This window comes from Rhipicephalus sanguineus, chromosome 1 (genome assembly GCF_013339695.2).
Source record: "Rhipicephalus sanguineus isolate Rsan-2018 chromosome 1, BIME_Rsan_1.4, whole genome shotgun sequence".
Classification (NCBI taxonomy): Eukaryota; Metazoa; Arthropoda; class Arachnida; order Ixodida; family Ixodidae; genus Rhipicephalus; species Rhipicephalus sanguineus.
In genome coordinates, this window is record NC_051176.1 from 94,054,931 (window position 1) to 94,067,362 (window position 12,432).

At 44.8% G+C, this 12,432-nt stretch overlaps 1 protein-coding gene across 3 annotated transcripts; it reads left to right on the plus strand.

Annotated features, from left to right (window-relative positions):
- The first annotated feature begins 6,283 nt into the window (after positions 1 to 6,283).
- Positions 6,284 to 12,063, plus strand: LOC119394188 (growth hormone-inducible transmembrane protein-like). 3 transcript variants are annotated; one of them, XR_005184071.2, is made up of 3 exons: positions 6,284 to 6,346; positions 9,157 to 9,409; positions 11,939 to 12,051. XR_005184071.2 is itself a non-coding variant. In XM_037661461.1 (2 exons), exons 1-2 carry the CDS (start codon positions 9,199 to 9,201, stop codon positions 12,052 to 12,054), a joined length of 327 nt encoding a protein of 108 aa, XP_037517389.1. In that variant the 5' UTR covers positions 9,157 to 9,198; the 3' UTR covers positions 12,055 to 12,063. The 3 variants fall into 3 exon arrangements, 1 of the variants encoding a protein (XP_037517389.1); XR_005184070.2 differs by having other exon boundaries at positions 6,342 to 6,433; XM_037661461.1 differs by lacking the exon at positions 6,284 to 6,346 and having other exon boundaries at positions 11,939 to 12,063.
- Positions 12,064 to 12,432: the final 369 nt, after the last annotated feature.

Genomic DNA, 12,432 nt, shown 5'->3' on the forward strand with positions numbered 1-12,432 from the left:
ATCACACGCGAGCGTTCAATCTGAAGCGCGCGCGCGTGTACTCTTGACTGCTCTGACGGCGCGCGACCTACTAATGGCGGCTGAGAAATGCTTCTCGTTGCTGCCGACAGGTGGCGCTGAATTAGGAAAATATCTTTTCCCCTCAGGTGCAGATAGTGGTATGCACAATACCGGAGGTACCGGTGCGTGACGGCAACCTGCAAAGAGCGGTTGTCGACGCAAACAAAGAGATATGGCAGATGAGTAGAGAGAAAGGCATCGAGGTAGTGGAAATAAACAGAGAGGTGCACAGGTGGGGTGGTTTTCGAAGAGACGGAATACACTTCGATAGGAGGCTTGGCCATGAGGTGGGTTGGCGTCTTGCAGGACGCGCAGTAGCGTTTTTGGGGGGCACGCGGGCCCTTCGGTGCCCAAGATAGCTTGTAATGAGGAAAACAACCAGGGGGACTCTTTGACAGGTAGTATAGCGAAAAAACAGAGAAAAGGTAAAAGAAGGGAGAAGGCGCGTGTTGCAATTAGTTACATTAACATGCAGGGTGGCAGAAAAAAGGCAAAATGGTTAGAGATTGAGAGACAGTTAAACAAGGAACAGATAGGTGTTTATGCGGTTACAGAAACACACCTTAGAGACTTGGAAGAGCCACCACATATTGAAAATTATGTTTGGGAAGGATGTAACAGGATCACATCAGAAAGGAGAGGTGGGGGGGTTGGAATGCTAATTCATAGCAGAACAAAATGGGAGAGAGTGAAACAAACGTGTTCAGAGCACATATGGGTTTCGGGCACAGTAGGTGGAAAGAAAACGTGGCTAGGTGTAGCTTACTTGTGGACGGGGAATAACTGCAGAGAAAAGAATCTGGAGATAGTGAAATGCATAAGCACCGATATTAAAGAATTTGGTCATGATGCCGAAATAATCCTTCTAGGGGACATGAACGCTCACATTCATGACCTTGACGGATATTCAGACACCAATGGCAAGTTATTGCTAGATCTCTGCGAGCAACATAGTCTTGAGATAGTTAACGTGGGGCCTAAGTGTGAGGGGCAGATCACGTGGGAAGTCGGAAACAGGCAATCGAGCATTGATTACTGTCTCATGACAGAAGGAATATATGACAAACTTAGAGACATGAGAATAGACGAAGAAGGCATTAACAGCTTGGGTAGTGATCATAAACGCATAATATTACAATGGGATATAAAACTGAAAATAAGAACATAGAATCAAAGTTTGGCAGCTCGTATCTAAATGACAAACAAATAACAAATATAGCCGCAAGAGTCGAGGAAAAAGTAGACGAACTACCAGGCAAAGACTGGAAGTATAGTGAGCTGATACATGTAATCACGAAAGAAATGGAAATAGAGAAGAAAACTATTTGTTGGAAAGGAAAGAAAAAGCCAAAAAGTTGGTGGAACAAAGAAATCCGGGAAGCGATCGAGATGCGACGTCAGGCATCACGGGAGCACAGACAGGCAAAAAAGGAGAAGCGGCCACAGGACGAAGTTAACCAAATATGGGAAATATATTTAGAGCAAAAATCCATTGTGCAGAAATTAGTCGAGGCAAAAATTAAAGGCGAAAGTGAACGCTGGATGACAGAGATTCGCGAAAAGAAGAAGGCCGCGCCTAGGATATTTTGGAGCCACCTAAAAGCGCTGGGTAGGAAGTCTGTCACAATGCAACAACATATGGTAGATGAAGGAGGAAATAAATTCGAAGGATATGAAGCGCTAGGTTACATTCGAAAGATAACAGCCGATTCGTTTAAAGAGGTCCCCCAGGGGATTCCCCCGGTGAGTAAAAGTACGCAAAGGAGAGCAACCGACGAAGATGTAGTACTAGAGAATTTCAATTGGAAGAAGGCCGAAGGAAAAATTCCTAAGCGCACTACTCCGGGCTTAGATGGGGTTCCCGTCAGCCTCATTAACGAACTCGGACATAACACTAAAGAAGCACTGCTGAAAGCCGTAGAAAAGTGCTTACAGGAGAGGGAAATACCAGACAGTTGGAGAAAAAGTAGAATGAACTTAATCTATAAAGGCAAGGGAGAAAAAGATAACATTCGCTCGTATAGACCCCTAACAATTACATCGGTGCTATACAGGCTGGCGATGCAGGCAGTAAAATTAAAAATAGAAGCGTGGGTAGAACAAAATGATATTTTGGGAGAACTTCAGAATGGATTTCGAATCGACAGGCGGTTAGACGATAATCTGTTTGTTCTTACCCAGTGTATAGAAATATCTAAAATAGAAAACAGGCCCTTATACGTAGCTTATCTAGATATCACCGGGGCGTATGACAACGTTAATCAGGAAATTTTGTGGGATATATTGAAGGAAGTGGGCATAGGTGACGATTGTGTACAGCTTTTGAGAGAAATATACCGAGAAAATACAGTTTGTATAGAATGGGAAGGAATAAGTAGCAAGGACAGCGTTGAAATTAGCAAGGGGCTGAGACAGGGATGCCCTTTGTCCCCGCTGTTATTCATGCTGTACATGGCGAGGATGGAAAAAGCGCTAGAAGGTAGCAACATTGGATTTAATTTGTCACACAAACAGGTCGGAGCGATGGTTGAGCAGAAGCTTCCAGGTCTATTTTATGCTGATGATATTGTCTTATTTGCGGACAGTCAAGATGATATACAGCGACTGGCAGATATATGCGGAAGGGAGTGTGAGGCTCTAGGACTAGGATTTAGTGCAACAAAATGTGGATTGATGATATTCAATGATCACGGAGACCATACGGTCTTAATACAGGGCCAAAAAATACCGAGGGTAAGCGAGTACAAGTACCTCGGAGTATGGGTAAATGAGGGGGATAGATATATGGAGGTACAAGAGAAAGCATCGGTAGCAAAGGGAAAGAGGAATGCTGCAATTATGAAGCACAGAGCTTTATGGGGATACAATAGGTACGAGGTGCTTCGAGGGCTGTGGAAGGGTGTGATGGTTCCGGGGCTTACATTTGGGAACTCAGTGGTGTGCATGAAGTCAGAGGTGCAATCAGGAATGGATGTAAATCAAAGGACGGTGGGCCGCCTCGCCTTGGGCGCTCACGGGAAGACGACAAATGAGGCGGTGAAGGGTGATATGGGATGGACAGGCTTTGAAGTGAGGGAAGCGCAGAGCAAAATGAGATTCGAAGAGAGGCTGAGGAAAATGAAGAAGAGTAGATGGGCAGAGAAGGTTTTCAGGTATTTGTATAGAAAAAGCGTTGACACGCAGTGGAGAAAAAGAACTAGGAGGCTCACCAGTAAATATACGGCTGGCAGTGCGGGCGATATGACAACAAGGAGCATTAAGCGGAAGGTCAGAGAGGCGGAGAAGACTTATTGGATGACAGCGATGGAAAAGAAGCCGGCTCTGAGTAACTACCGAAAAGGAAAAAAACGAAATAAGGAGGGAAAGGTTTTATGATAATTCAAGGGGAAGCGCTTTACTGTTTGAAGCAAGGTCGGGCTGCCTGAGAACGCGTAGTTATAAAGCGAGATTCAGTAACGAAGAAGAACTATGTACATGCTGCGGGGGAACTAAGGAAACGATGGAACATGTACTGATTGAATGTGGCGATATTCACCCAGGTATACGTGTGGGCACGAGTCTACATGAAGCCTTGGGTTTTAGGGACAACAATGGAAAGCTGAACACGCCCGCGATAGAAATAAGTAAGAGACGGTTAGAGTATTGGTGGCAGAAAAGTAGAGATAAAGTACAAAAATAAATAATTGGGGGAAAAAAGGTTATTCTGCCTTAACCTGTGAATTTATGTTTTTTGTTATAATAACATAGATTTAATCAATGTAGATGAGGCGTTAGGACAACATGAGGCAGGGAAGTTTTTTTTCTTTTTTTTCATTTTTTATCCTTCGAGCCTGGTGGCAGACATGTCACCGCCCCGTTATAAAGGGGACGCTCATAGCATCCATCCATCCATCCATCTAAAATAGAAAACAGGCCCTTATACGTAGCTTATCTAGATATCACCGGGGCGTATGACAACGTTAATCAGGAAATTTTGTGGGATATATTGAAGGAAGTGGGCATAGGTGACGACTGTGTACAGCTTTTGAGGGAAATATACCGAGGAAATACAGTTTGTATAGAATGGGAAGGAATAAGTAGCAAGGACAGCGTTGAAATTAGCAAGGGGCTGAGACAGGGATGCCCTTTGTCCCCGCTGTTATTCATGCTGTACATGGCGAGAATGGAAGAAGCGCTAGAAGGTAGCAACATTGGATTTAATTTGTCACACAAACAGGTCGGAGTGATGGTTGAGCAGAAGCTTCCAGGTCTATTTTATGCTGATGATATTGTCTTATTTGCGGACAGTCAAGATGATATACAGCGACTGGCAGATATATGCGGAAGGGAGTGTGAGGCTCTAGGACTAGGATTTAGTGCAACAAAATGTGGATTGATGGTATTCAATGATCACGGAGACCATACAGTATTAATACAGGGCCAAAAAATACCGAGGGTAAGCGAGTACAAGTACCTCGGAGTATGGGTAAATGAGGGGGATAGATATATGGAGGTACAAGAGAAAGCATCGGTAGCAAAGGGAAAGAGGAATGCTGCAATTATGAAGCACAGAGCTTTATGGGGATACAATAGGTACGAGGTGCTTCGAGGGCTGTGGAAGGGTGTGATGGTTCCGGGGCTTACATTTGGGAACTCAGTGGTGTGCATGAAGTCAGAGGTGCAATCAGGAATGGATGTAAATCAAAGGACGGTGGGCCGCCTCGCGTTGGGCGCTCACGGGAAGACGACAAATGAGGCGGTAAAGGGTGATATGGGATGGACAGGCTTTGAAGTGAGGGAAGCGCAGAGCAAAATGAGATTCGAAGAGAGGCTGAGGAAAATGAAGGAGAGTATATAGATGGGCAGAGAGGGTTTTCAGGTATTTGTATAGAAAAAGCGTTGACACGCAGTGGAGAAAAAGAACTAGGAGGCTCACCAGTAAATATACGGCTGGCAGTGCGGGCGATATGGCAACAAGGAGCATTAAGCGGAAGGTCAGAGAGGCGGAGAGGACTTATTGGATGGCAGCGATGGAAAAGAAGCCGGCTCTGAGTAACTACCGAAAAGGAAAAAACGAAATAAGGAGGGAAAGGTTTTATGATAATTCAAGGGGAAGCGCTTTACTGTTTGAAGCAAGGTCGGGCTGCCTTAGAACGCGTAGTTATAAAGCGAGATTTAGTAACGAAGAAGAACAATGTACATGCTGCGGGGGAACTAAGGAAACGATGGAACATGTACTGATTGAATGTGGCGATATTCACCCAGGTATACGTGTGGGCACGAGTCTACATGAAGCCTTGGGTTTTAGGGACAACAATGGAAAGCTGAACACGTCCGCGATAGAAATAAGTAAGAGACGGTTAGAGTATTGGTGGCAGAAAAGTAGAGATAAAGAACAAAAATAAATAATGGGGGAAAAATAAGGTCATTCTGCCTTAAGAGGCAGAGAGATGGACCGTGAATTTATATTTTTTGGTATAACATAGATTTAATCAATGTAGATAAGGTATTTGGCCAACATGAAACAAGGAAGTTTTTTTTTTTTTTTTTCTTCGAGCCTGGTGGCAGACATGTCACCGCCCCGTTTTAAAGGGGACGCTCATAGCATCCATCCATCCATCCATCCTAACTCAAGTCTTAATGATGCGTTCATGATTCATGTAACCCTGGCTTCTAAGTACACGTCTTAATCGCATGTAAGGCATATGATTCTTTAATATTTGTGTTTTTGTCCGTAAAATTAATTTGCACAGCACAATGTGCAAAACGATCGACAGATTGACAGTGTGAGGGAAAAATACTTAAGAGGACTTGCTGTCCCAACTCACAGTCTCCCTACGCGGACAAGTGATTGCACTTTTCTGAGAGGGCGCCTACACACGAACACTTGCCTTCTTCGACTGCCATCTCGCTTGAAAGGCTCTTCGTCTTCAAAAAGATATCCGGCTCGCAGAACAGGCTGTACGTTTGCAAGCACAGCGCTATTATTTGAGCTGTTTCGTGACTTAAATCCTTGAGACCAATTAATATTGGGTGATTGGCAGCAAGCACCTTTTGTCCTTCGACGGAACACGGCAAGTTAGCGCCATAAAGCACAAACTTCAGCTAGTTCACTAAGCGAAATTGCCGCCGTGACACCATTTTTGTTCAGTTGAGCAGTGTTGCCAGCACGAATTTCGAATAGGGAGTTTCCACACCCTGCAACTGTAGACGTTCTCTCTAGCCCTCTAGCATCTAGCGTCTAGCGTCCATCCCATCGCCACGGTGATCAACCCATCAACAGGAGCGAGCGAGCGAGCTTGCAGAGGTATCGTAGTTGTTCGCGAACTTTCGGTTCACGGTTGCTTTTGCTTTCTTGCTCGTTTCTGCTCGCGTTGAAATCGACTGCAGCAGTGTAAGGACGTGTTCCTCCTGTTATTTTTCTGTTTTTCTCTGCAGCACGATTGCTTGCCTCCTTCGGCACATCGATTGTGGCCTTTCCCTAGTTAGCACGCTCTCGACGTTTTCTCGACGTATTAGTTTTTCACGCTTTCGCTACGTAGTTCTGTGTGTACAGATAAATCTGCCATGTTCCAATGTAATTTGCTACATTGCTTTGCTTCGGCGGCGACAATGTCGCATGGTTGCCCTTTTGCGTCTTTGATTCATATCGGTACTTGCATCATCTTGCATGATTTTCTTTTTGTGCCGCGTTTCTTGGCATAGTTAACGAGAAGCCTTGTAGAAGGCGATATATACGTATTTCGAATGTATTCGACGTGTGAAACTGGCATTTTGCCTTTTCATTGACCTTTATTTCGGTCGTCCGCTCAGCCCGTGGTACGCAATTGATGATTTCTTGTCTTTAGCGAGCGTTGACTATTTGCCTTGTTGGTACTACATATTTGATTTGATGCATCATATCGGTATAAAAATAATCGAGCGCAGAGAAGACAGTAATGCGCACCTGATTGCGCATGTTATATCGTGTGGGTGTGAGCCACGCTTGTCTCAGACGCAGATCCTTGGCAGAAGCACAAGAAAGACAGCACGTGAGGCATTAGTGCCCCCCCCCCCCTTTTTTTTTTTCACAGAAAAGAATGAGCACTGCTGTGTAAGTGGAACACCGCTATACGGCTTCCCGGCGAAATACGGTTTATCAATTCTAGGCTGTGACAAGGGTATGTTACATGGTAGTGTGTGTAGGTGGCTTTGATTGTGTTAATGCGCGCATGCGTCACATGGTGTATAAAAATTCCGGTATTCATACGATCAATAAGCAGTTGGAAGTGGGCGCTGTACGTGTTTTGTGTTGCCTTAATGTGTTGGTGTGTGTGTGTTAGTGTCATATTTGCGCTGGATTATTTTCATATTGAAGATGGTGCTATCAACTAGCCCAGCAACAAGTTCTTCTAAATGTATTTTGTCTTTTGCACGTCTTTGTCCCGTCCCGATACTCTGTGTGAAACACATTTGAGCTCAGCTTGAAAACTAGCACTGTGGGAAAGACATTGCATAGGTAGAAAGACGCACAGGGTGCCATGTATAGGTTTCTACCTGTGACCCCGTATCACACTGTTTCCCTTTTGTAGTGTACTGCCAACATGCCCAAGCCTCTACCTTTGTTTTTGTTCATCTGCAATTTTCGTTGCCATACTTTTTGGTTGTTTCCAGGCAACTTTGGACCGTGAAGCACAGAAGGTGCTACTGTGAGCCCAATGACAGGGTACACGCAAGCGTGTGGCAAATAGCCTCAAACCCCATTTCAACCGATACTCAGATGGCACTGTCAAAAATAAAGTGGAAAGGCTGACACTTTTCCGTGAACTGTTATCACTCCCACCACGCATCTGTTTTTCATGATGCGCGAAATGTGTCACACTAATATCAGCTTGATATTGTAGCACTCACGTGTAGCAAGGAGCAGTACAGTTTTTTAAATCGTACTTTGTTGTATCTTGATTTTATGAGTTACACGTGCACACACAAGTGAATGGAAAGGCGATATTTTGTGCGGAGCTATAGACGCCACACTACCGCACTCTGCTTGGCATACCCACTCGTGAGCAGCCTGTGATTTGGCAATCAGGTGCAGTTTTATATCAGCAATAGCAAGGCGGGCGTGTCGAGATTTAGCGGTACTGCGGCACCCTTTCCACTTTGTTCCCGACTGCGGCTGCCGTGAATCGCCCTGCATTGGGTTTTGGGCTCTTTGCCACGCACTTGCGTGTTCCATGTCATAGTGCTCATGATACTATATACTGAAGTAATTAAATTTCATGCCAGATTTTCCTGTTCAAACACACACTGCTCCACTCACTCTCTCAATTGTTAAAATGGCGCGGCAATAGGAGCCCTGTCACAAGGCCCTTGCAGCTTGTGTCACTCACTCATTGGCCACAAAACCTTCAGAAACATCTATGCAATAAAAATAGATGTGATGCTTTTTTTTCCAGTAATAGGCAGCAGGAGCTGGGCTCTGTGATAATTAAATATCATAACAGGAACATGCACACATATGTAGAATACCGCAGTATGATGAGTAAATTAATGTTCACAGCTATGAATTAATGTGAATACATACCTACTTGAAGAGACTTCCTTGTCACCTGTGGGCCCTAAAATTGTTATAGAAAGCTGGGCTAGATTATTTAGGCATATTTCCAGCTCATCTAAAAAAACAATCTCATTGTAAAAGAGAATCGGACAGGGAGGATGCCATAATATTTTTGCTTTCTTCTGAAGCACTGGAAACACATTAGCAAGAAATATAACTTGCCATAGATAAGCCAGTCTGAGGTAAAATTGCACTTGGAAGAAAGGGCACTGAGGAATAAATTGGTTTAAAACACATTTTGCAATTGCAAATTTTTTACTATCCTACTGTGTTGTGCAAACAAGACAGAGGCTTATGGAGGCTTGAAGTGATGAAAAGTCGTTGAATAAGATATGTCGCTCGAGCCAACTTTCCGATAAGGACGTCTTCATCAGGGCAGCAGGGATGCTGCCCTGATGAAGACAAACCATTTGTTCAAAAGTTGGCTCCAACGAAATTCTTTGTTTGACTTTTCATCACTTGATAGGCTGTGGTTTCTTTGGCTGCATGCAGAAGTACATCTGCTTTTGTTTGCAATGCAGAGGGGCATTTGTTAAGAGCAGCAGCAACGTCAAAAGGCCAGCATGCTGGTGGTGTGGAAATGCTGCCTTTCGCCAGCAGCTGCGAGAGCATCTGCAAAGGCTTTCGCAGCCGGACCAGCGCCTTCGCGATGGCCGATGATGACCCAGAAGACTATGAACATGTCAACACGAACACGGTCGGCCCGCTTTCAGGCGGCCACAGTCAAGCGCCGTACCCTTCGCGAAATAATCATGGCCCCAGCTGGTGATTCAGGTGAGCCGTTTCTTCAAGCTGGCTACCTGGAGATTACACAATGTGACCCTGTATATCATCTCTGTAGATAAGGATGCCTGTCTGCCTGCAAGGTAAAAGACAAAGCGGGGAAACCCAGTGGCTTTAAACTGGAAAAGAGAAAAAATAATAATTTCCCAAGGTTTTATTGTGATGTACACAGCAGTCCGTTGTTTTAGGCCCTGCAACACTTTTTCAGCGTGGTCAGAAAACGCTGCCGATCGGTAGTCTGGGCTCTTGAGAACGTGTGAGCCAAACATAATTGCACAGCACGTGGCCTGGAATTTACACTTAATTCTCAAAGTCATCTAGAAATCACTTGCTCTTCTGTCGAAAAATGATACCATAAACCCAAATGACCGCGCCATGAACCCATAGTCCACTACTATTGGCTGATGTGAGCGTCGCGAGCTGCATAGTTACGGCGGCCACTGCGGGATGTCGCGACGTGGCCGCGAGCTCGCTCACGAACACACTGAATGTAAGCCGCACATTTGAAGAAGAGAAAGTGCTCAACGCCATGACACGGGCTGACAAACAACAGACGCGTAGCTTCTTGCCCGCTTGTCAACCCCCCCCCCCCCCCCATCGCGTAGCTTTCAGTGTGCTCACTGGTACGAAAGGAGAGAGAAAGCACTTAAAGCGGGCAGCAAATCGCAGTAACACCACTCTTACTTGACGAATTCTCAATATTTTTGCGGCAGTCGATTCGTGGGGCAGTAAACTCCTTTAGTGAAGCCATTCGATGATCACTTGCAAGAGTGTCGCAGGACCCCTTTAAGGCTCATTCGCACCTGCAACTTCCGCGGAGGCTGCATTTTCGATGGAGGCGAAAATGTTTAAGGCCCGTGTACTTAGATTTAGGTGCACGTTAAAGAACCCCAGGTGATCGAAATTGCCGGAGCCCTTCACTACAGCGTCTCTCATAATCATATCGTGGTTTTGGGACGTTAAACCCCAGATATTAAAATTATCACACCTGCAACTTGCACCGGTTGTGCAACCAAGCTAGTCACAAAGTGACTGGGCACAAATGGTTGTAAATGACTGCTTTGGTCACAAAGCGAATGCTTTGGCTCAGTCGCTCACTGCATAATTTTTGGTTGCGAGAGTGCAGTCGCAAGCCTCTGAACCAGTCATATCACAGGAACAGAACGTCAGCTTATTTTTCTGGGCTATGGCAATGCGAGCAAATGTGAATTCGGTCTGGCAACACGTATAGGTCGCACGTACGTGTGAACATAGATCACCTTTAGCTGCTTTTTAGTCGCCAGTCGCAAATGGTCGTGTGATCTGCTCTAATCACGAATGTGAATGAGCCTTTTAAGGGAACACCAGATTGCTTGGCTCAACCACTGGTGGCAGCTGCAGTGAGAGTTTTTTTTTTTTGTTATGTAAAGCTTATGGGGCAGTACAGCTATGGGAACTGCTAGGATCGTATCACCCGCTGTCATAAAGCAAGTGCTTGCACATTTCTGCAGTAGGCTAGCAGCAGCTTCATCAGTCTCGTAGTCTAAGGTCCTGGCTCTGCAAGGTAACAGCTCTACGTGGTAGATGACATTGTGATTGTTTTTAGCATCACACCTTGGGAATTGGTCATGACAAGCTGCCCTAAGGTGTTCATTACCTCATGTTATTGTTTTTATCTGAGTGGAGAAGCATGCATTTTGTTTTTAATTATCAGAGGTGGTTTAGGGGACATTGAACAATGCGGCATTCCTTGCGAGGATGGGTTCATAACCAAAATGTTCAGCAAAATCGAGAGCTGGTGGGCCAGTTAATATATGATTGAAACTGAAGAACCAGCATAAAACACTACATCAATAGCAATGAAAAAATCCGTAAACAGGGAGTGGGTGCTCGAGCCGACATTTCGACAAGTGGACTTGTCTTCTTCAAGGCTGGAACTTCAAGAAGACAAGTCCACTTGTCGAAATGTCGGCTCTAGCACCCACCCCCTGTTTACGGATTTTTTCATCGCAAACTTCCATCTTCTCCTTCCTGCCGTTTTTTACATCACTAAGAAGAAGACAGCGAGATGGGGCTGTAGCTTTGTCATCTAAAAAAGCCCATCCCATCCTCTTCTGGTGTGTGTGTGTGTGTGTGTGTGTGTGTGTGTGTGTGTGTGTGTGGCATTTTCACTGGTTTCCACCTTTATTCAACTTTGCAATATTAGAGCATAATTTTTATGAGGTGTGCAAATATTTTAATTGCAATATGTAGTCTGCTAAAAAAATTGATACTTTTTGATTTCCCCAAATATTTGATTGTAGCCACTTATATGCAGTTAACATTGCCTGACATAGAAAGGAGCCCGGGTGTATAATTTGCCGTCCACTTCAAGCAGCTGGGTAATGTTAACTGTTGCATAACATTGCCTATCGGCTATTATAACTATGTAATAAAGTAACACATGCGCACTACTATGCCTCTGTATTGCTCCATTAAATGCACTGCACACTAGACAGTCCACATAAAGAAATTCACTGCAGTTATTTTCATTTCCTGCAGCATTCAATGTGGGGAAAGGTGTTCTGGCAGGAGCATCGGCCTTTGGGCTGGGAGCCCTGTGCTACTATGGACTCGGCATGTCAAGTGAAGCTGGAGCCTTTGAGAAATCCATGTGAGTACTGTTTGTTTAAGTGCAACTCCAGGCTTAGCCAGGGCCGTACATAGTTGGTGTATGACGCCTTGCCGGCAGAACACTAAAGAACTGTGCCAGCAAAACTGGTCACCTTTTGCCTTTTAAAAGCCTTTTCCTTGATTTGCATAGATGTGCAGCTTCGTTTCTGTGCTACCCATCTGAACTTGTCTTTATAAAGTACTGAAACAAAACATTTTGACTATGTGGGTTGTTTGGTTGTTCTGTATGAGATGTTATGCGGTGTTCATGCATGAATGCACAGACAATGCAGCGGTAAATTGCAGCATGAAGATGACTAGGAGCAAGTAAACGCTGCACAAGTTGTTGGTCAGCAGTACTGTGTGACAGGCTTGTATATATT

Bases quoted from the DNA above. Each gene is read 5' to 3' on its own strand.
- LOC119394188 (XM_037661461.1), top strand. From the start codon at position 9,199: ATGCTGGTGGTGTGGAAATGCTGCCTTTCGCCAGCAGCTGCGAGAGCA. The intron at 9,410-11,938 runs GTGAGCCGTTTC...CATTTCCTGCAG, and splicing joins GGCCCCAGCTGGTGATTCAG to CATTCAATGTGGGGAAAGGT.